The 23,152-nt window shown below is 42.8% G+C and overlaps 2 protein-coding genes across 8 annotated transcripts in view; one reads left to right on the forward strand and one right to left on the reverse strand.

The window, feature by feature from the left end:
- Nucleotides 1–928: 928 nt before the first annotated feature.
- PSPH (phosphoserine phosphatase) overlaps nucleotides 929–23,152 on the reverse strand; it is a 55,446-nt gene continuing 33,222 nt past the window's right edge. For 2 of the 7 annotated variants that reach the window (XM_019421763.2, XM_019421765.2), the window contains exons 2-9: nucleotides 20,750–20,878; nucleotides 17,753–17,880; nucleotides 15,832–15,955; nucleotides 8,676–8,834; nucleotides 7,852–7,986; nucleotides 7,252–7,397; nucleotides 3,826–3,974; nucleotides 929–1,404 (exon numbers count right to left, since the gene is read on the reverse strand). In XM_019421763.2, coding sequence (XP_019277308.1) covers nucleotides 1,297–1,404; nucleotides 3,826–3,974; nucleotides 7,252–7,397; nucleotides 7,852–7,986; nucleotides 8,676–8,834; nucleotides 15,832–15,854 — 720 coding nt within the window. In that variant the 5' untranslated portion in view covers nucleotides 15,855–15,955; nucleotides 17,753–17,880; nucleotides 20,750–20,878 and the 3' untranslated portion in view covers nucleotides 929–1,296. Of the gene's footprint in view, nucleotides 1,405–3,821; nucleotides 3,975–7,251; nucleotides 7,398–7,851; nucleotides 7,987–8,675; nucleotides 8,835–15,831; nucleotides 15,956–17,752; nucleotides 17,881–19,622; nucleotides 19,761–20,749; nucleotides 21,187–23,152 lie in introns of those variants that run through there. The other 5 variants (XM_019421766.2, XM_019421770.2, XM_019421762.2 and 2 more) reach the window with 5 other exon arrangements.
- On the forward strand, nucleotides 5,076–6,642 carry LOC109250664 (cell division control protein 42 homolog). The gene has a single exon (XM_053894135.1). The coding sequence runs from the start codon at nucleotides 5,170–5,172 to the stop codon at nucleotides 5,743–5,745; it is 576 nt and encodes a 191-aa protein (XP_053750110.1). The 5' UTR covers nucleotides 5,076–5,169; the 3' UTR covers nucleotides 5,746–6,642.

Below are 23,152 nucleotides of genomic sequence, written 5' to 3' on the forward strand. Positions count from 1 at the left end.
CTGCCCAGAATAAACGCAAACCTGGCTTTCACGTCTTTCCGAGTCATCTGTTAAGAAAGAAATGGTGCATATAGGCTATTAGGAGGCATTTCTTAATTTATTTAAGGCAAAACTCTGATCTTCATTCGGAATGAGTAAAATGTGTAATTACTTCTTTTATTTCATGCGATTATCAAATATCCATTTTTTAAGGTCACTACTTTTGTTTAAGGCTTTTTTTTTTTTTTTTTTTTTGAGACAGAGAGAGAGAGCACACACACAAGTGAGCAGGAGAGGGGCAGAGGAGAGAGAATCTTCAGCAGGCTCCACCACACCAGGCACAGAGCCCAAAGGAGAGCTCGATCCCACAACTGTGAGATCATGTCCTGAGCCAAAAACAAGTGTCAGAGGCTTAACCAACTGAGCCACCCAGGCGCTCCAAGTCTCCATTTTTTTTTTTAATTTTATTTTTTACATTTATTTGCTTCTGAGAGACAGAGAGAGAGAGAGAGAGAGAGCACAAGTGCGGGAGGGGAAGAGAGAGAATGAGACACAGAATCCAAAGCAGGCTCCAGGCTCCGAGCTGTCAGCACAGAGCCCGATGTGGGGCTTGAACTCACAAACCATGAGATCATGACGTGAGTCGGAGGAAGTCGGAAGCTTAACCAACTGAGCCACCCAGGCGCTCCAAGGCTCTATTTTCTTTTAAGCCTCTGTAACATTCCCTGTTTGACAAATTCCAAGAGCTAATAAAAGCGCATCCAGCCCTCTGCCCAGTGGGAGGGCTGGTGGGGGCTGAGTGGTGACAAGCACTACGCCCTGTGATCAACGGGGTCTCCAGCCCCTTGGTTCCTTGCCTGGCTGTTGTTTCTACCCAAAAACGTAAAGGTGCTTGAAATATTAGATACTGAAATACATCACAGGCAGAATGGACAATGCCACAAATCTGTTCTGATACATGGATAACTTTTATTTACCTACCACAGGGAAAACCAATAGTCACCTAAAGCTGCCTAACCCATATTTCCAACAGTGACGGTGTTTAATTTACTATCCACCTTTAAAAGGCTTCAAATAAAATACAGATAGGAAAATACATAAAGAATTAAGATTATAAAACTATCCAGGTAATTAATGGTCATAATAACACTAGGACTGCAGTTAAAAAAAGCAGTTTTCCATAGTTTACTTGAAGTACAGATAATGAGTACCAAATCTATACATTAAGTTGTAATAGGCAATTTTAGGCAAACGGTATCAAACTGTATAACTTTTAAAAATTAACCGAAGTTGTTCCAAACTGTATAAAAATTGGTATTATTCTTCAAGTTCTCCTAAAAGCTCTACAAAATCAGTGATGTACCATTCAGCGTTGTCTTTTACTTGTTGTCTGATCACATTTCCTCCAAATCCAATGAAAACATCCTAAGAAAGGGGAAAAAAGGAGAGTTAAAAAAATAAAGATATAGCGGCACCCTAGGGCAGTGTTTGAAAAGAATGAACTGTTCTGCAAAGAGAGGTTAAGCCTAGCCTCAAGGGGGTGCCTCCCCAGCTCCCTGGGAGCGTCCTTGAATGAGTCAGTGCAACACCGATGTCAGTCCAATCAGGCCAGGGGACACTGCAGGCTTCCAGGAGAACTGAAGCCCTCTAAAAACCAATGCAATTGCTTACAAAGGTAAAATCCCATCTGAGTTCTAAACCAGATGCATTCACAACTAGGCCAGGCAATCTCAAAGAGGGAAGAATAAAGAGAAGCCTGTAGTGCAGTGGAGATCCCACTGGCCTAGAATCAGGACCAGAGCAGGCGCCTCCTGACAGGTGCCCTGCGTGAACCTGACAGACCTCCCTCCCAGGGAGGGTGTTATTCTGGGATGAAGCAGATGACAGTCCCAGGATCTGCTGCCAGCACTCCACTCTCCATCGTTAAAATTATTGAAGGTTATGTTGTTTCCTTAATTTCTACCAAGTGACACCTTCTTGTAGTCATTTTTAAAATAGTATTTTCTCAGGGCACCTGGGTGGCTCAATCAGTTAAGCACCAGACTCTTGGTTTCAGCTCAGATCACGATCTCACAGTTTCGTGGGTTCCAGCCGCGCATCAGGCTCTGTGCTGGCAGCGTGGAGCCTGCTTGGGATTCTCTCTCCCTCTCTGTCTTTCCCTTCCCACTCACTTTGTCTCTCTCAAATAAATACAAATTTAAAAACATAGTATTTTCTCTTTTTCCGCCAGGATATAGACACTACATACACAATTTGGAAGTTGAAAATTCTTTTACTTGCCTTTCTCTTCATTTTTGTTCTCATACCACATAAGGAGGGAAACATAATGAGATTCTTACCTTCCAGTTAAGCGTAGCCTCCTAACTGAGCCTCCTTTCTGCATGCCAGCACCCGCTCGGGGTCCTAACACACCAACTCATTCCCTCTCTGTCCAGCAGCCTTCCAGGGCTTCCCATGACCTCACAGGGACACCAAAGTGCCTGACGCTTAAAGTCTTCAGCGGTTGCTGAAGAGAAAGCCCATTCTTGCCAGTTCTTGTGCACTGACCAGCCCAGGTCTGTGCCTAGAACATCCTCACTCTGCTCTGCTGCCTCCCTGCCTCCTGCCCCCCACCTGGTCACTTCTCCCTTGGGTCCTTCCAGGCCTGCACATGGTGGCTGTTGCCCTTCCTTCAAATCACACATTCCTCTGACCACGTGTGCCAGCACACACTTTCCCTTGGCTCGGTCAGGCCGTGTCATCTTCCAATGACTGGAAGGGTCCTCTGGAATTATAATTTTGTCACCTCTTGACATCAGGAGGGGGAGCTCCCTGATAGAACTGGGCATTTGTGACTTCTACATACTCCTCATTGGACTAGTCCAGCATTCGTGACTTAGTCAACCGCAGCCTTGATTGTAAATCATCTGAAGACATCTTCTTATCTTGAATTGACTCAAGTAAGTTAAAAGGATCCAAAGATTCTTTAACCACTTTGGGTTAATCATTTACAAAGACAACTATTTTTAGATCTCAGGAAACTAGGTAGTAAAAAGCTCACCACTACATTTTTGGTTCAGGTTTTCTTAATTTAGTATGAGCTGATAAGGGCAAAGTCCTGCATGAAAGTGACACATTGCTGTATAGCATGTTTCCTAGTCTCAGAAAACAGCATTCATTCAGAAGAATAAAATGCTTTAATACAGGCACGTTATCAAACCTCCACCAGCCTCAGTTCCCTACTCAGTAAAAAGGAGAAGATACTTGGGGCGCCTGGGTGGCTCAGTTGGTTAAGCGTCCAACTTCGGCTCAGGTCATGATCTCACGGTCCGTGAGTTCGAGCCCCGTGTCGGGCTCTGTGCTGACAGCTTGGAGCCTGGAGCCTGCTTCCGATTCTGTGTCTCCCTCTCTCTCTGACCCTCCCCTGTTCATGCTCTGTCTCTCTCTGTCTCAAAAATAAATAAACATTAAAAAAATTAAAAAAAAAAAAAAGGAGAAGATACTATATGAGGAAATAGTTCGTCAAATATAAAAAGACAGTAAAATTTTGATTACAGTTATAAGATCTGAATAATTATTTGTGGTATTATTTGGGGAATCGAAGCCAAACCTTGAGCACACACTGGGGCTAAGAGGTGGCAGCCATACCACAGGAACAGGGTGGTAAAGTTCTAGATGGTTTTTTTTCAGGTTTGCAAAAAGTCAGTTGACATATTGAGACTGAAGGTGTCTTAATTGTTTTGGTTGTTTTACAGTGACATCTGGATGTTCTTCTCTCTTATCTCACCTAAGCAATCATACCAAGTTCTAAATCAGCTGTTTAAAACAGAACCACAACCAGAGAAAACTAGTACACTTAATACCTACAGCAGGAGGACAGGCTTCCATGTCTGTGGCTCCGTCTCCAATCATGATAATTTTCTTAAAATGAAATTTTTCCTTTAAAAGTTTAATAACTTTTCCTTTCCCACCAGATTCGGCTGTTGGCTGCATCTCATCAAAACCTGCATATTCACCTTAAAAGAGCAGTTACAACAGTGTTAATGATCCACAGAATTCTATCAGTAGGGCCAGCTTTTTGCATAGATGATACCCTCACTTAAATGTCACTGAGAAAGCTAAAAATGGCCCTCAGTGAAGTGACCCGGCCTGGATTTCTACACCACAGCCCCACATAAACAACTTTGCTTCTCACTTGCAAATACTTCTTGTTGAGGTAACTCCTTTAAATCATTAATGCCTTGGGGTAAATCAGTTTTATCCTCTAAGCTTTCATAGTTGTAATTCTCAAACCTTGCTGACATGGCAGAACATTATGAAATGATAATATATTAAAATTTTTAAAAGTTAATATATAATTTCATCTAAGAGGCAATTCCAACTTATATCTGATCAATTTCTTACAGTAATTAGCACACTCACTCTCTCTTCAGACCCATCCAAAATGTTTTATTAACACACCTAAAATTTTTAAATTAATATTATTTGGTTTTAAGGATGTCAGCCAGTCCTTGACATAACTAGAGACATTATGCAATGATGGAAAACTACAGCTGCAGCTGTGATGGTACACAGAAGGGCCAGGAGGCACTTTCAAAGGAGCGACAGAGGGGCGCCTCGGTGGCTCAGTCAGTTAAGCGTCTAACTCTTGATTTTGTCCCAGGTCATGATCTCAGGGTTCTGAGGTCGAGCCCCACGTTGGAGCCTGCTTAGAGTTCTCTCTGCCTCTCCCTCCCTCTCTGCCCCTTCCCATCAAGGCAGCGACAGTGCAGTGACTCACTAGCAAACTCTCCTTCCTTAGCCTGTGATTGATTTGAATACATGAGAGCTCTCATAAAACTGAAATATAATGCGAGACAGAGTAAGTCATGTGGGTATCAATGTGCAGACATTTATATACAGATAGATGATTATATGGACACTTATATATACAGATAGATGGACATATATACAGATATGGACATTTATATACAGATAGATGATTATATGGACACTAAAGCTAGGAGAGATGATGGCCCAAGTCTGTTTTGCACGGAGCAAAAGACCTCAGTCAAGAGTATCCTTTGCCTCAGTATTTAACTCTGATGCCACCTTGCTTAAGTTGCATCCCAACAGACACTACATAAGATACTGGATACTAGGCCCCGGCGGAGAAGCTGAGGTCACCATTGAATTTGAAATATTTAAAGTGGATACAAAACCGTTTCAGCAATGCAGACAATTAAGTGTGTTGTTGTGGGCGATGGTGCCGTTGGTAAAACCTGTCTCCTGATATCCTACACAACAAATAAATTTCCATCGGAGTATGTACCGACTGTTTTTGACAACTATGCAGTCACAGTTATGATTGGTGGAGAGCCATATACTCTTGGACTTTTTGATACTGCAGGGCAAGAGGATTATGACAGATTACGACCGCTGAGTTATCCACAAACAGATGTATTTCTAGTCTGTTTTTCAGTGGTCTCTCCATCCTCATTTGAAAATGTGAAGGAGAAGTGGGTGCCTGAGATAACTCACCACTGTCCAAAGACTCCTTTCTTGCTTGTTGGGACCCAAATTGATCTCCGAGATGACCCCTCTACGATTGAGAAACTTGCCAAGAACAAACAGAAGCCTATCACTCCAGAGACTGCTGAAAAGCTGGCCCGTGACCTGAAGGCGCTCAAGTATGTGGAGTGTTCTGCACTCACACAGCAAGGCCTAAAGAATGTATTTGACGAAGCAATACTGGCTGCCCTGGAGCCTCCAGAACCGAAGAAGACCCACAGATGTGTGCTGCTATGAACATCTCCAGAGCCCTTTCTGCACAGCTGGTGTCAGCATCGTACTAAAAGCAATGTTAAATCAAACTAAAGATTAAAAATTAAAATTCGTTTTTGCAATAATGACAAATGCCCTGCACCTACCCACATGCACTCGTGTGAGACAAGGCCCATAGGTATGGTCCCCTTCCCCCTCTCAGTACTAGTTAATTTGAGTAATTGTGTATTGTCAGAAAGCGGTTAGTACTAGTTTTTGTTCTGTCGTTTCAAAAAAAAAATTTTTTTTTTGTTTGTTTGTTTAAAAGCAAGGCATGCTTGTGATGACTCTGTAACAGACTAATTTGGGCTGTTGAAGCTGCTCCCGGGGCTCCATCCACTCTGGAGAATAATCCGGGACATTTAGGGGTTTTGTTTTTGTTTTTGTTCTTTTTGTTTTTGTTTTTTTCTTTTTTTGGGGGGGGGGGAGTGTGTGTGGGGTTTGTTTTTATTTAGTCATGTTTTTTAAATTCAGTAACCATTGGACAGCCCTTAAGGGAGGAGGATGGACTGACTCCACATTCCACTTCCTAGATCTAGTTTAGAACACTTGTCCCCCACCTGGTGCTCTTAGGAAGGAGTATAGTAAATGCCTCATTTAATAACACACTCCTTTTTGAAAGTTGCCTTTCTCTCCACCCTTGAGTAGGTCTAGTACTTGATGAAACTCATGAAAGCGGGTGGAACCTGTCTTGCCCCTCTTTTCTAGGATGCACTCTATATGTGACTGTGACTTTCAAGGAAATTTGTTTGTCATTTGCTGATTTTTTTTTTGAAGTTAATTTCTAACTTCGTTCACTGATAAATGAAGAAAAGTATTGCACCTTTTGAAATACACCAAATGGATTGAGTACGTAATTAAAAAACGTTTTTTCCCCTGTCAGTCGTTGTCTTACATGCTTATCGTAGACGTCCAGCTTAACAGCATATGATACGGTGTTCCTAGAACACAGCCGGAGACCTGGTAGATGGAGGAAGTGTGAGGGGTGGTGCTAGAAGACAGATGTCTGTGGAATGATGCACATCCTCTTTCAAGTTGGAGGATGGAGACAGACCTGCTTCATGAAGAAGCTGGGGGTGCGGGTGGTGGTGGGGAGGACATTTAACAACGTGGGGACCAGTCAGGGGAATCCCCTTATTTCTGTTTTGCATACGAGGAACCCTAGAGTAGCTAGTTACGGCTCTCTAGTTTAGTAAAAAAAAATCATGGAGTCTTATGAAGACTCTTCATAAGTGTTAATGGGGATTTTATCTGCTTACTTGGGTTGCAGTTCCCAATTTTTAAAAATGTTTAGGTAATCTTCTCCGCCTTCCCCAAATCCTAATTCTTGTAGATTCATTAGTGTTGAACCAATGCTTTCACATGTCTCAATTCTTTGTAAGTGCGTTCTTTTCAGATGTATTAAACAAACAAAAAACCCTTAAAAAAAAAAAAAAAGATACTGGATACTAAAACTGATGAGAAAGGGAAATGACACCATTAAAGTCTTACCATTGAAGTAGAATTTCAGCCTATTGGCAAATACGTTGGTTGATGGGATATTGAGCTTGGAAGCAACATGCTCCACAATGCTCCTAAAGCCACCAGATATTAGGAAAACCTGAACATTTCGCTCTTGCAGGCGACTTACCAGCTCCCTGCAAAAAAGAAATAAAATATACCAGACCCTGATTATATAAAAGAAAAAACATGAAACATGAGGAGAAAACTGAAAAACATCTTTTTCTCCCAAATGCATCTGCCCAAATACATCACATAAGGTATATCGCCTGGCGAATTATAATGTTTTATGAATGTTTTTCTGAATGCACTTAGAAATTAATAGGTAGGGCTGGACTGCTTAGGAAACCATCCCACAAGTCTCCTCAGCCCATGAACCTAGAAACGCAAAATGGAGAGGAAGCTTAGGCTCTCCCTGGGGAGCAAGGAAGGGCAGACGTGGGCAGACGTGGGCAGAGCCAACCAGCCAGACAAGACCACAGGCTGAAAGAACGAGACAGAAGGGAGCACTAGAGCAATGGTGAGAGACTCTCAAGAGGAAATGCCCCCAAACACAGGTGCTGACAGAACCCGGACCGGGGCTCCTCTTACCTTATGCCAGGAGTCAGGTGGGGGGGGTGCTCTGCTATGAGCCTTTGTACCTGTTCCCTGGAGGGCTGGATCAGCGCTAAGCGCTCTGTGAGGGCAGCCTTGAAAGGCACTGCCCCACCCATGGCTCGCCGTGTCCTAGAAGGAAGACCCAACAGTCAGGCCAGCCGAGTCAGATGTCCCCAGAGTTTACATGCCCAACCTCCCCAGCTCCTCCAAAGTCCACCCAGGAGGAAGGTGCTACCTAGAGCTCCACCATACAACACGCATGCTACGATCCGTGAGAGCGAGGCCTGGGAATAAACATATGGGAGGTTTGCTTGAGAATCATACTAAGATTTTGCAGCCACGTCTCACATCAAATGCAGCTGAACATGAAATGGTCCGTGACCTGGTGACTGTAGGCAGCAATAATACTGCAGGCATAAACTGAGAGACTCTGAACCAAAACTAGCTTTCTAGCAAACCACGGAGGCCACACTTTCAACCATGACACAAAGCACTGGACACATGGTGATCCCCCACCCCGTCATCTTCTTTGGCGAGTTATGGTCATCGTTCCTCTGACCGAGCTAAGAGCATGTCACCCATATTTATTTGTCAGGGGCAACTTTCCTTTTTCCATAAATATTTGTATAAATGGATGACTGGATAATGTACACTAGTGAATTCAGTTGTAAATGATGGAAGAAGCAGCTTACTGCCCATGATTTATAGCCAGGGACTAAAAATCAGAGAAATGTGGCTCTGGTCCTACATGTTGTTGAAACGTCACTCTCTTTTGCAATTTTTTATCATCTCATAAAGTGAATAAATACTGTTCCTACATTTCTGACACAGCATCCTCAACTCCACAGAATTTGGCTAGCTCATCAATTCCTTCTTCTCTGATGACTGTGCTATCAACATCAAAGCATACTGCATCAGCTGAACAGAAAAGTTTCCTCAACTCTGAATGGGAGACCATCCTTGGAAGAATTGTTCTCCTACAAGAGAAAAAGAATAAATATACTTAAAGGCTTGTAATCATAAAAAAGATCCAATTTTGCCCATTTATGCCAATATACTTTGATTCATATCAAAGTCCGTGTATCTCTCATAAACATGGACTCACACAGACTTATTTGTTGTTTAGTACAAAATAAGCACCTTCTAAAGGTCAGGTCTCAATGAGCGGGACCAAACTCTTCTCCCAGGAACTCAGTCTAGTGAAATACCAACTTACAAATATATTTGACGTTCAACCATATTCAACTCTTTTTGCCCTAATAATTATAGCAATAAGGCCAAGTGCTAAAGTGGAAATGTGCATAAGATACTGTGGGCACACAGAGAAAATGCTTTTAACCTTGCCTATGTTATATGGATTCCAAGGGACATAGTCATTGGAGCTGAATCATGAAGAGGAAGTGGCCTGAGTAGGTTCTCAAAGGGCAGGGTATCAGCTTGGTGTGTGCTGGGCATGGGGGGCAGGGAGATAGAGGCAAGAAGAGGAAGTAATGATGGTAGAGAGAAGAGTAGGGGCAAAGGCAAGGAGAAAGAATGATGGATAGGGGTGCCTGGGTGGCTCAGTCGGTTGAGTGTTGGTTGACACTTGATTTTAGCTCAGGTCATGATCCCAAGGTTGTGGGATAAAGTCCCGCATTAGGCTTCACACTCAGCTTGGGATTCTCTCTCTCTGCCCCTCTGCCCTGTTCGCGTGCATGAGCTCGCTCTCAAAAAAAAAAAGAAAAAAGATGATGGATAACATACTGGAAGCCTCCCAATGGAGTCCAGCTACCAGGTGGTGCACAAAGGGGGGCCCTGAGCCAGGCTAAGGAGTTTGGATTTTAACATCTAGGTAATGGAAAACCTTGAAAGGCCTTTGCCTCCACAGAGAGGTCAGAGCTAAACTACACATCGGTTAGTCACCAGAGTAGAGGTGGGAAGTGAGGGCATGGCCTGGTGAAAGTCACCAGAGAGTGGAGAGCAGGAGAAAAGAACAGGGCTGAGGACAGAGCCCACAAGGAACAGAAAAGGTTAGATCAGGAGCCTGGGAAGGAAAATGAAAAGAGATCAAGACTCACTCACAGGAAGAGCCCCGAGGACCACTGTGCTGCAGAATCTATGGGGGACAGAGTTTCAAAAGGAATTTTGCGGGTTTTTTACTTTTTAAGAAAATCACTGGACTGGAATCTTGAGGGTGAAGGGGATCCTAGAGGTCACCTAGACCAATCTCCCATCAAATATGTCATGTACTAGGCCACACAGATGATGCAAATAACCTATATTTAGAATAGATGCCGGCTAAAAACAGACTCAAAGGAACTGGCCAACCTACTTCATAACTGATTTCTAACCCAATGCATCTGTAAGAATGATCCAGGTCAAAGGTGACCTGCGGGGGAAAAAATCTTTTCAGCCAAGGGCTGGCAAACTAGAGCCAGCCCGTTTGGAACCCTTACAAACTAGTGCACCAAATAGGAAACAGGAGTTTCACTGGAGACCCAGTAAGAAGGGGAAAGAGAAGGCAAATTAATGAATCCAGTAAGACAGTAGAGTATTAAACTAAACTAACACCAGCCTCAATGTGAATGAAGTTTCCATTAAACAGGAAACTTAAAAATACATGAATACTAAACATGTATGCTATTAATTATCTATAATCTCTTTTTCTACCATCATCCTGCTCCTATTCAAGCAGATCCCTCACCTCAGAGGACTGACTTCCCAGGTTCACATATCATCCCCCCTGTGAACTGGGCTCCTTTGCTGGTTGCTTCTCTTCCGTTCTCTTACTGATGCAACGACCCATGGTCCACCCCTGGTCTTCTCTAACCCACCCACTCCCTCAATGAATTCATCCGGGCTTGTGGCTTTAAATGTCATCTCTATGACAGTAACTTCCAAATATACACCTGGACCCCAGGCCTCTCTCCCAAACTCTAAACTCCAACCACCTTCCTGACCTCATTCAGGTGTCTGGTAAACATGTCTAAAACTGAACTCCTGATCTTCTTGTCTCCCCAAAACGGCTATTCTTGCACCTTCCTTCTCTCCCCTGATGGCAACTCCATTTTTCAGTCACCCTCGACATTTTTTTTCTCTCAAAACCCATATCCCATCATTCAAGAAATTATGTTGGTTTCACCTTGAAAGCCTAACCAAAATCTGACCACTTCTCACCCTATCCACTGCTATTGGTCTAGCCTGAGTTACAAATTTTTCTTGCCAAGACTGCACCAATAGCCTCCTAAAAGGTCTCCCGTCCCAGTTTTTTGTTCTTAACATAACAGCCAAAGTAATCATTGTAAGCTATAAACCAAATTATGTCACACTTACTTCTAGCTCAAATTCCTTCAGTGGCTCCTCATTTTATTAAGAGTAAAAGCCAAAGTTCTTACAATCACCTATAAGGTCGGCCCCCCATCCTGGCACCACTACCACCACCGCTGCCTCCCCCCCATTACATCTCTGACTTCACTTCCTACTCCTCCCCCTTGCTCACTCTGCCCCAACCACACCAGTCCTCTTGCTGCTCTGGAAATACACGAGGCAGGTTTCCCACTCAGGGCCTTTGCTCCAGATGTGCCCTTGGTGGGAATGCTCTTCACTCAGATACTCACTTGGCCAAGTCCCTTATCAAGAGTAAAAAATAATGACTCTTTAAAAAAAAGTGATTGCCCAGGGGCACCTGGGTGGCTCAGTCGGTTAAGTGTCTGACTTTGGCTCAGGTCATGATCTCACAGTCTGAGTTCGAGCCCCGCATCGGGCTCTGTGCTGACAGCTCAGAGCCTGAAGCCTGCTTCGGATTCTGTGTCTCCCTCTCTCTCTGCCCCTCCCCTGCTCGCACTCTGTCCCTGTCGTCTCTCTTTCAAAAATAAATAAACATTAAAAAAAAAAAAGAGTGGGGGCACCTGGGTGGCTCAGTCAGTTAGGCATCCAACTTTGGCTCAGATCATGATCTCACAGTTATGGGTTCAAGCCCTGCATCGGGCTCTGTGCTGACAGCTCAGAGCTTAGAGCCTTCTTTGGATTCTGTGTCCCACTCTCTCTCTGCCACTCCCCTGCTCGCACTCTCTTTCTCTCTCTCTCTCTCAAAAATGAATAAACATTTAAAAAAAAATTTTTTTTAAAAAAGCGTTTGCCCAAATATCACCTTCTTCCATGTGCCAACCCTTGACCACCTGTTTATCACTGCAACCTCCTCTCCTTATCCTTAACCCAACCTTACTAATCTTCCTCACTATGCCTTACGTTTTCTTTTTTCTGTAACATCTATCATCTTCTAACATATGATAAAATGTACTCATGAGGCATCTGGGTGGCTCAGTTGATTAAGCATCCGACTTCAGCTCAGGTCATGATCTCACAGTTCATGAGTTTGAGCCTCACAAGGGGCTCTTCGCTGTCAGCACAGAGCCCACTTCATATCCTCTGTCCCCCCCCGCCCCCCCCGCTCTCTGCCCCTCCCCCACTTCTCTCTCTCTTTCTCTCTCAAAATAAATTTTAAAAAATGTATTTATTATGTTTATTATGTATTGTCTATCTGTCCTCATTAATATGTAAATTTCATAAGAATAGGCTCTTTATCAGCTTTGTTCACTACTGGATCCTTAGGACTGAGAACAGTACCTACAGTACCTATAGTAGGGCTTAATAATATTTGTTGAATTAAGTGAAGAAATAAAGCTCAATGCCATCTTCACTATAGGGTCTTCCCAGATTCCTCCGAGCTGGAAAAGATTTCTCTCCAGAATTTCCACAGTACTTAATGTAGACCTGTTTTCAATATATGAAATTCATAATATTCCTACTTATCTTAGACTTACTTATGTGCCTGTCACCTCCACTCCTGGATTGCAAGCTCTTTATACTAAGATCGAAAATTTTCTAAGACCCCAATTTAGGCCTCTTTTGAGTAGATGCTCAATTAATTTCTGAAGGTTGAATAAATAAATGAAATGATATAATTGTGAATTACATACCCGTAACTATTTAACTTTTTATTGTGCAGAATGTCAAACAAATACAAAAATAGAGAAAATGAATACATGAATTCCATGTATGCATCATCCTGCCTCAACAATCATAGCAAATCATGCCTCATCAACAACCCCACTAACAAGGGTTCTGTACCCCAATTCCAACATGGGTGCGTTCCCACACATTGAAGCAATTCTTAGACACCAGCATGGTGTCTCCTATAATTCAACTCTATTCTGACTTTATCCCACAGATAGCGCAAATCCCATAGGTTCAGTCCCATAAGACTGAACCTTCCCCACCACACACACACACACACACACACACACACTTAAGACCCCAATGCCAAGTACAGGTTGTCACCCATGCTTCTGACCAACTGCTACACACTGGAGGTTCCAACAATCCCCTCTTTGGGTTTGATTAATTTGCTACAGTGGCTCAGAGAACTCAGAGAAATATTTTATTCACTAGCTCACCAGTGTATTATAAAAGGGTAGAACTCAGATGGAAGCGATGCACAGGACAGGGTTTGTGGGAAGAAGCACAGAGCTTCCATGCCCTCTCTGAACATCCCATTCTCCCTGCATCTCCATGTGTTCACCAATCCAACCCAGAAGCTTTCAGAACTCCATCCTTTGGGTTTTTATTTGTTGTGAAGTCATGACTGATTAAATCATTGGCCGTTGATGACTGAGCTAGATCACCAGCCCTTCTCCCCTCCTTGGAGGTCAGGAGGGTGGGACTCAAAGTTCCAACTCTCCAGTCACCAAGGTTGGCTCTGATAGCAAATAGCCCCATCCTTAGGTGAGGTCCAAAATTCACCCCATTAACACAGGAAGAAATACCAGACTAAAAGTCACCTCACTAACATAAGAAGAAACACCTTTATCACTCTCATCACAGGAAATTCCAAGGGTTTTAAGAGCTGGGAGCCAGAGATGAGGACAAGAGCAAATATGTTTCTTATTATAAATCATAATATCACGCCCAAACACTTCCACCTTCCCTCATTATCTCAAAGCACATCATATCATTTCATCCAAAATATTACAGTGTATATTTCTAAAAGGTAAAGACTTTTTTTTAACATGGCTATTACATTTTAATTTTAAGTATACTACTATACCTGACTGTACCCAGGTTTGGCTTCTGAGGAATCTAGAATCAAATCAAGTTAAGACTTAATCAAATCAGACCTAATAATGCCCTTGCTAATCCAGTCCCCATAATTAGCATATAAATTAACCTAATGTCTCTCTTATTCAATTAATTTATGCCCTTCATGATTTGGATCCTATCTATTTCACCAATCTATTCCCCATTGCTTTTCTCTCCCAAGAAATACATACACACACAAACATATACACACAACTTATGCTCAAGGTATACAGAAGATGTCTTGTTCCTTAAATGTCAGTTTTTTAAACCTCTATGCCTTTGCAAATGCCAATCCCTCTGTCTGAAATCACCTAAGTCCTCATGTCCAGTGGGCAAATTCCTATTTATTATTCAAGATGCAGATTAAATAACCTTCCCTATACTACACTATCTCCTTCCTATTCCTTCAGAGAATTAATTAATTAGTCACTCCCATTTCTCTCCTAGGATGGGAGTTCCTTCAGGGTAAGGACCTTGACTGAATTATCTTTCATCTCTGTTTCCAGGACCCACCAGGTGTAAAATAAATATTTCATGAATTAAATAGAGTTGAATCTAAGAAGTTATTGAGTACTCAGCAAGAATTGAGTAGATTATTATCCTCAATAAAACTATCCCAACTTAGAGTGCTATCAGCCTAAAATTAAAATCCTTGAGGTGACTGGGTGGCTCTGTCAGTTATGTGTCTGACTCTTGATTTTGGCTCAGATCATGATCCACGGTTTGTGAGATCAAGCCCTAAGTCATATTCTGCACAGAGCTTGCTTGGGATTCTCTTTCTCCTTTCTTTTTCTCTCTCTGCTTCTCCCCTGCTCATGCTTGCTCAATCTCTCTCTCTCTCTCTCTCTCTCTCTCAATAAATAAATAAACTTAAAAAAATTAAATTAGGGGCACCTGGGTAGCTCAGTTAGTTGAGCATCCAGCTCTTTTTTTTTTTTTATAATTTTTTTAAACGTTTGTCTCTTATTATTGAGAGACAGAGACAAAGCACAAGCAGGGATGGGGCGGAGAAAGAGGGGGACACAGAATCCAAAGCAGGCTCCAGGCTCTGAGTTGTCAGCACAGAGCCCAATGCGGGGCTCGAACTCACAAACCGCAAGATCATGACCTGAGCCAAAGTCCAACGCTTAACCAACTGAGCCACCCAGGTGCCCCGCGTCCAGCTCTTGATTTTGGCTCAGGTCATAATCTCCAAGTTCATGAATTTGAGCCCCACATCGGAGCCTGCTTGGGATTCTCTCTTTCTCCCTCTCCCTGCGCCCCTCCCCCATTCTCACTCTCTTAAAGTAAATAAAAACTTTATAAAAATTAAATCAAATCAAATCAAATCAAATCAAAATCCTTAACCAGCAATGATGACTATACTCTAACCAATAGAACAGAATGGACATCGTATATTCTGAAGCTGGAAGAAACCTCAAAGCCATCATCTGGGTCAGATCCCATGCCTTTCTGCAAGAACGATATTAATGTGTCCATTTCACAAATTAACAACTAGAGGTGTAAGATACTTAAATGCTTTACCCAAGGTCACACAGCTCCCAAGTGATGGCTAAAAAAACTAAAACTTGGATCTCAAATGCACAGAAACAACATAAAAGGTGGTGAATAAATAAGAGGTGGATAAATTGAGAAGCAGAGAAATTAAGCAGAACTAAGTAAGGTTAAACATTTGACAAGAACCTATGTGGATTCAGGAAATGTCAGAGATTTTCATCAAGAATTCAGACCAAAGTTCTGCTAGCTGGACAACACAATGGGTAATGGTTCATTAACAGTGAAAGAAGAAAGTCTGCACATTCTTTGGGAGGCCAGTAGATAGAAACAGGTTTCATAAATCATCAAATTTCCACCAACCCGGGAACATCAAGGAGCTTCATATCCCACTCTCTCTGTGGCTCAGTAACCACTCATTTGGCTCTGGTCCAGAGGGAATCGATGCAATTCATATCACATGGCTAGGCAGGCTCATTATACAAGCCTAGAAGACAGAAGTCTATCAGCAGAGGAGTGGTAGTTAATGCAGTGCAATCCCACCAAGCATAAGAGAACCAATCACATGCAAATAGAGGGAAAGCAAGGAACAGACAAATAACGTAAGAAGAGCTAAAAGGAGATAAATGGGACAGGCCAAAGAACCTTTTAAGACTGTGCATGAGGCAGTACAAGGTCACTAAGAACAGGCAATACTCGTGAGAATGACTGACTGGCTCCTGAAGGCTCAAAACCTGTACGACCAAAGCCAGTCCACACTACCACCCTGTGCCTAAGCCTATGACCTGAGAAGTACACAATGGGCACCATGTTCAAGAGGCTACCAGTCTCACTGAGATGATCGGACAAATCATTATTGTTCGTGTTTGAAAAGTCAGTGACTTGAGCCTCTTCTTGACCACTGATAATAGCAATAGCTTCAGCCAGACCATCAGCCTCAGATATGAAAGGAAACACACATTTCCTCAAACAAAGTAAGGACTGATTTCCATATCCCCAGATGAACACTAGTCCTGACTTACGACTCAGAAGCGCCGAAAACTGCTTCCTGGATTGTACTGTGTACCAAAGACAAAGAAAATAGGATGTTTGAGACAAAAGTCACATTGAATTTACTTGGAAGGCTGATTCTTTCTCCACGCCCTCCCTAGAAGACACAGCTGGATTATATAACCTTAACTTTGCCCCACAGAATGCTCATGTCAGGGGATATGCCCTCCAACCCCTAGGATTACACAGATTTGGCTCCCTACTTAGACCTTAGAACAAATGGCCAGCACTGTAAAATGCCCTGCCTCCTTGTTCACTTCTGGCTGCCTGTTTTTTCATGGTCTCCACCAGGAGTGGCTCACAATTCACACTTATTCAAATTTCTCATAGCTAGAGGGAGGAAAAATCTGCTAAGTTAAGGTGCTTCAAAGTAAATTGTGTACATTAGAATTTTACACACAAAAAAATCATTGCTAGAGAATGAACTCTGGATCCCTCACATCTGGCCTTTGTGGGGAGGGGAACAGCGCTGGAGGTGGAAGAAATCCTAGCAGAAGGGTATGTGCTTTGACATGGCAGCTCCCAGGCCCAGTCCTGAGCAATGAACCACTGCCCTTCTGCGGGTCAGAACAGGTCTCCTGTCCGCCTGACCCCCAGCTGGTCCATCTTGGGGAAACATGGGGCCAATGGTAAAGAAGCCTCTGCTGACAACCCCTTCTCACCCCCAGCTCCAAAAGTACAAAAGTATGTTTTCCTTCAGGGCCAGCCTTAGGAGCTCTGATTTTGGATAAGAGGGAAAAACCTCTCCACAAAAACTCTGTTTGAACTTCTTCATCTATGTATCCCATGAGAGGCACCCAAGATCACCTTCACCAACTTACTCTTTTGTTAGGATTGACCTCTTACCTTCACTTGTGTAAGAACAAATACAAGTTGGTACAGAGGTTACGGAGGTCAAGCACATCCAAGAGAACAAAACTTACTAGGCTTAAATGGATGTCACTTTTGGTAAGAGGGGTGAGTCTGTTTCAGGCCCTCTGGGCACTGCAACAATGCACCAATGGAGCCTGAGAAGCTTCTGGATCAGTGAAGAGTCAAAGGTCCTCCAGTAACTAAGCGTAGGGTTTCTGGCCAATGCATTTATGATTAAAAAAAAAAAAAAGGAACTGCTGTTCTGGGGAACCTGAGATTTTATGTACCCCACATACATTACAGTGCACAATTTTATTCCGGTGAAGAGGAAACTGATCACTGATAAACAAATTAACAGCAACAAAAAACAAATCAGACTCACGTTTCTCCAGTGCTGGATTCCTAGGAAATGACACTCTTCTCTTCCTGCTTTACTGAATAAAAATGCAGCATAAAGTTTTGACTACAAATTTCTTTATGAGATCTTGGGAGTTCTGCAAGAGCAAGAGCCTAGAAAGAAAGAAGAAGGAAATGAACATCAAGGTTCAGACTCAAAGAAGAAAGAAACTGTCTAGCTTCACTCTCCCAGCTGGTAGGACTGGTACAAAGACAGGTCAGATGCAAAGTTCCCTAAGACTGCTTCCCTTGCAAGACCCTGGACTTCTGCCTCCTTTCAGGACTGCAGAGGAGTACACACACTGTTCTCTGGCTTTGATTCTGCAAAAGCTTCAGGTCTGACAGGAAATCACCTACACCAGATCAGCAGAACACAGAGGCAAGGGAAGAAAAGAGGATCTACTGAGAGAACAAAATGCAAAGACAGGGAAGCTGACTTAGGTACATTAACAGACTACAAAACAGACCCAGCTGTCTTCAAAACGAAGAAACAAAGTCTCCAATATTCCAAGAACAGTCACAGAAGAGTCTGGCTACCCAATAACAAGGGAACAAAGTCAGCAATTTTGAATTAAATTCCTCATAATCAAAACTGTAAATAGAAGCATCTCGGTTGAGCATCCGACTCTCGATTTTGGCTCTGGTCATGATCTCAGTTTGTAGGATGGAACCCCCGAGTCAGGTTCTGCACTGTCTCTCTCTCTGCCCCTCCCCCATTCTCATGCGCACACGCTTGCACACACTCTCTCTCAAAATAAATAAACATTAAAAAAATAACCTCATCATTTTTTAAAAAGTAGACAACAATGCTAAATCTCAGAAGAAAAAAAAAGATAAAAGAAATAAGATGAGTCAAGAAAAAGCAAAGAGATTGAAAGGGAAGGCTCAAAATACAGAAGGCTCAAAATACAGTCCTTACTGAACTCAAAAAAGGTTGTGTACCCTTTCTCTCATCCAAGTTTTTTAGTTAATTTCAAAAACGAAAATGAATGTGGCTTCCATCATGCCCCAGCCTCTCCCTTACTCTAAGGAAAGACAGCTGCCACATTGGTGGGGGCCTATGGTGAGGCCTGTGTGGCAGAACTTAAGGGGCCCCCAGCAAACAGCCAGAAAGGAACTGAGGCCCTCAGTCCGACAACCCTCAAGGAACTGAATCCTGCCAACAACTATGTGAGCAGGCTAGGAAGCAGATCTTCTCCAATACACCATTAGGTGAGTTCACCTTGGCCAACTGTGACCGCTTAAAAAATCCTAAACCAGAACCACCCAGCTAAGCTGCTCCCAGAATTTTAACCCCCAGAAACTGAGAAAATAAATATTTGTTGTTTTAAGCTCCCAAGTTTGGGGGTAATTTGTTATACAGCAATACATAGCTAACACAACAGCTTTGAGGTAGGCAAAACTTTCTTAACACCCCAAAAACATGAATAATGAAAGGAAAACGTGATAGAATGAACTTCATCAAGATTAAAGCTCTTCAAAAGCTTTTTCATGATAGAAAAAAAAAAAAAAAGAAAGAAAAGGAAAAGGCAAGCCACAGAATGGGAGAAAATGTTTACAGTACACATATTTGACAAAGCACTTGTACCCAGAATAAAGAACTCTTACAACACAGTAATAACACGAAAAACTTATAATATAATATGAACAAAATATTTGACTAGACATTCCAAAAAAGAAGGTATGCAGATAAACTCAAAAGGCAAATGACTAAAACAAAAAAGACTGCACACACCAAGTATTGGTGAGGACCTGGAAAAACTGAACTCTCTAATACACTGCTGGCAGGGATAGAAAATGGTACGACCATTTTGGAAAACATTTTGGCAGTTTCTTAAAATAAAGAAACTACCTACCATAAGACTCAGCAATCCCACCCTGGAGATTTATCCAAGAGCAATCAAAGAGCGCTTTATTCGTGAAAGCCCCAAACTAGAGTGTCCATCAACAGATAAATGGATGAACAAATTGTGGTATATCCTTACAATGGAATGCTACTCAGCAACAAAAAGGAAGGAATTAGTGCTGCATGCCAAAAATGGGGATAAATATAAAAACCTTTTATACCAAAAGAAGCCTGACACAAAAGAATATAATTCCATTTATACAAAACACTAGAAAATACAAACAAATGCTACAATGACAAAAATCAGGTCAGTAGGGCTAAGGGTGGGGAGATCTGACTGCAAAATGGTTTTAGGAAATTTTCAGGGGTGACGGAAGTGTTATATTGTGCTGGTGATTAAAAGTGTGTGTGCAATTGTCAAAATTAATCAAAATGTACACTTAAAGGGGGTGCATATTATTGCATTGAATTATATATCAAGAAAACATTAACTTTAAAAATTATTAGGCATGAATCAAATTATCTGAAAACTTAAAACGTCCTGACTACTTTATTTCAGCAACATGAAAGTGATAGCACTATTATTATATTGAAAACCTACCAGGTAGATGTAATAAAATCTAGAAATCTGCATTTTATCATTTTCTTCCCCGATCCTCATTCCAATACCGGTCAGTCAAATATTTAAAGAGTAACTACAATATGCAAGTCACTTATAAAGAAAACATAGTAAACAAGTTTAATGAATGAATGAATTATTTAATTCCCAGCTTGAAGTTGTACCTTTACAACATGTATCTGGTAGGTACTTACTTAAGATTCTAATTCTGATGGGAGAGAAAATGACAAAGTCAAACACTGCAACACTAAATTTCGGAGATTTTCCTAATCTTGTACTGATGACTCTCCTATGCAGGATTGCATCATTCATTCATGCCGTTTGGTAACAGTGACATAAAACAAGGGAAAACTACTCAAAAGTAAACTGAGGAAAAGAAAGTCTTGAAATCCCATGAACCATTTTACCTACGCCGATTAAGAAAAACACGTAGAATCAGAGGCCCTGGATGTGGAAAAGGAAGGCGGGTAAATCATAAAGTTGGGCACACGGAGAGATAAACACATGCCCAGACTCACCCGGGCGCTGCTGCTCCTTCCTGGGCCGCCGCCACCGCCTCTCTGGCTCCCGCTGCTGTAACCTTCCGACTGCAGGGGGGGCCGAGGGCCGGCTCCGACGTTCAGTCGCCGAGCTCCGAGGGAGGCGACCTGTGCAGACCCGCAGAGCTTTTACCAAACAATCATAAGAGATCTGCTGATAAGCACCTTGGCTTCTGCTAGGCTTTGCATAGGCTTTTCTAAACTGGAGACCCTGGAGATTCAGACTCTGCACAGCGGTGCTGGGGAGAAGCCCTTGGCCCCGCCCCCTGGGAGGGGCTCCCTGAGCCCGCCCCTCCTCACTGCGGGGGCTCAGCGCCTGCGGCCCTAGACTTGCAGCGCGAGGTGGACGTTTTCCCGCAGAGCCGCGAGCCTCGCCACCTCCACTTTGCGCGGGAGGGGCAAGAGGCTACCTTCGGGGCCCTCCGCGCCGCCGGCGCTTGGGAGGAGGGTTGTGAGAGAAGCCGGGGACCTCTGCGCTAATTTTGCAATTAATGAAATCTCCTTCGGAACCTTTTTTGAATCCGCGTTTGACCTTATGCTCTTGTAGCAATGTAGGTCTCAAGAGAATTTCGGTAACGACTTATATTCGTATTATAAGTCAACTACATTTCAATTAAAAAACATGTATTATCGGGGCGCCTGGGTGGCTCAGTCGGTTGAGCATCCGACTTCAGCTCAGGTCATGATCTCGCGGTTGGTGAGTTCGAGCGCCGCGTCCCGCTCTGTGCTGACAGCTCAGAGCCTGGAGCCTGCTTCAGATTCTGTGTCCCCCTCTCTCTCCGCCCCACCCCTGCTTGTGCTCTGTCTCTCTCTCTCTCTGTCTTTCAAAAATGAACAAACATAAAAAAAATTTTTTTAAACCAAAAACGTGTATTACCAAAAGCAAAACTACTTATATTCGCAACTAAAATATAAAAAATCGTAACAAAATGAGTCTTTACATTCTTTTTTCCTTGTCATCTTATTTTCTTCTAGGTGTCACTTGCCGAGCTACTTTTAAGTTGACTACAATAAATAAGGGGTGAGCACCTCCAGACATTAACCTTTGGCTCAACCCGCGGGAGCTGGGCAGTGAGGTCCCACCTTAGAACAAACACAGCCTGAAACCTCAGATGCGGACAGTTCTGCAGACTCCTTCCAAGTGGTCACTCAGGCAGAGGGGGCGCTATTGCTGGAGCGGGACACTTGGTCACGGCTTCTCTGCCGGCTGCTACAGAACCTCTCAACACAATTCTATCCAGAAGCAAGAGTGCTGCTGCTCTTTGCTCAGTTGTGCCCTTGAAGTTCAGTATTTTCAGATTTCATTTGTAAGAAAACATTGTGCCAAAACAGGTTTGGGGCACACCTGGTTTAATTTCTCCCAGATCTGCCAAAGATGGTTCTGATGAAGGATGGGGAGAAGGAATTTTGATGTTTTGAAATATGAGGTAAAAAATGGGGCGCCTGGGTGGCTCAGTCGGTTAAGCATCGGACTTCGGCCGAGGTCATGATCTCACGGTTTGTGGGTTCGCGTGGGGCTCTGTGCTGACAGCCCAGAGCCCGGAGCCTGCTTCAGATTCTGTGTCTCATTTTCTCTCTGACCCAACCCCACTTGTGCTGTCTCTCTGTGCCTCTCAAAAATAAATAAATGTTGAAATATGAGGTAAAAAAATGATACAATTAATGAGGGAGGGCAAAATAAGGGGGCCTAAAAGAACGATCTAGTCAAGAACCTGTTTATATTTTGTAGTATGTAATTTAGAAATAAGTATAATAAAAGAAACAAGATGTTGAACACCAAATATTTGTTCTGTCTGTCTCTCTCAAAAATAAATACATTTTTAAAAAATTTAAAAAAAAGGGGGGGGGGGTGCCTGGGTGGCTCAGTGGGTTGGGCGACTGACTTTGGCTCAGATCATGATCTCCAGGTCCCTGAGTTGGAGCCCCTCGTGGGGCTCCGTGCTGACAGCTCCCAGCCTGGGGCCTGCTACTGATTCCGTGTCTCCCTCTCTCTCTCTGTCCCTCCCCTGCTCGCACTCTTTCTTTCTCTCTCTCAAAAATAAATAAACATAAATTAAAAAAAAATTTTTTTAACACCAAGTATTTGTATACAAGTATAAATGGTAGTTGAGTATTTCTAGGGGAAAAGAAACCCAAGTACAATAATGTAAAAAGGTAGAATTAATTTCTGCTATTATTCATACTTCATAGATGTTTAAAATTAAACACATTTCAAATAAAATATTTGTACTGAATAAATAAAATCTGTCAGCTATTCACTGTCTCTACCTACCTCACATTCACACCTGTACTAACACTTGTGGTCATGAGGGGGCAGTGTTGTAGACAAAAACCACATTTTTAAAAAAAGAAAAAAAAAAGTCCTGAGGAAGCTAATGGGTG

Source organism: Panthera pardus, unplaced genomic scaffold, assembly GCF_024362965.1.
Source record: "Panthera pardus isolate Hobbes unplaced genomic scaffold, ASM2436296v1 HiC_scaffold_4, whole genome shotgun sequence".
NCBI classification, from domain to species: Eukaryota; Metazoa; Chordata; class Mammalia; order Carnivora; family Felidae; genus Panthera; species Panthera pardus.

Coding starts and splice junctions, on each gene's coding strand:
- LOC109250664 (XM_053894135.1), top strand. CDS start 5,170: ATGCAGACAATTAAGTGTGTTGTTGTGGGCGATGGTGCCGTTGGTAAA.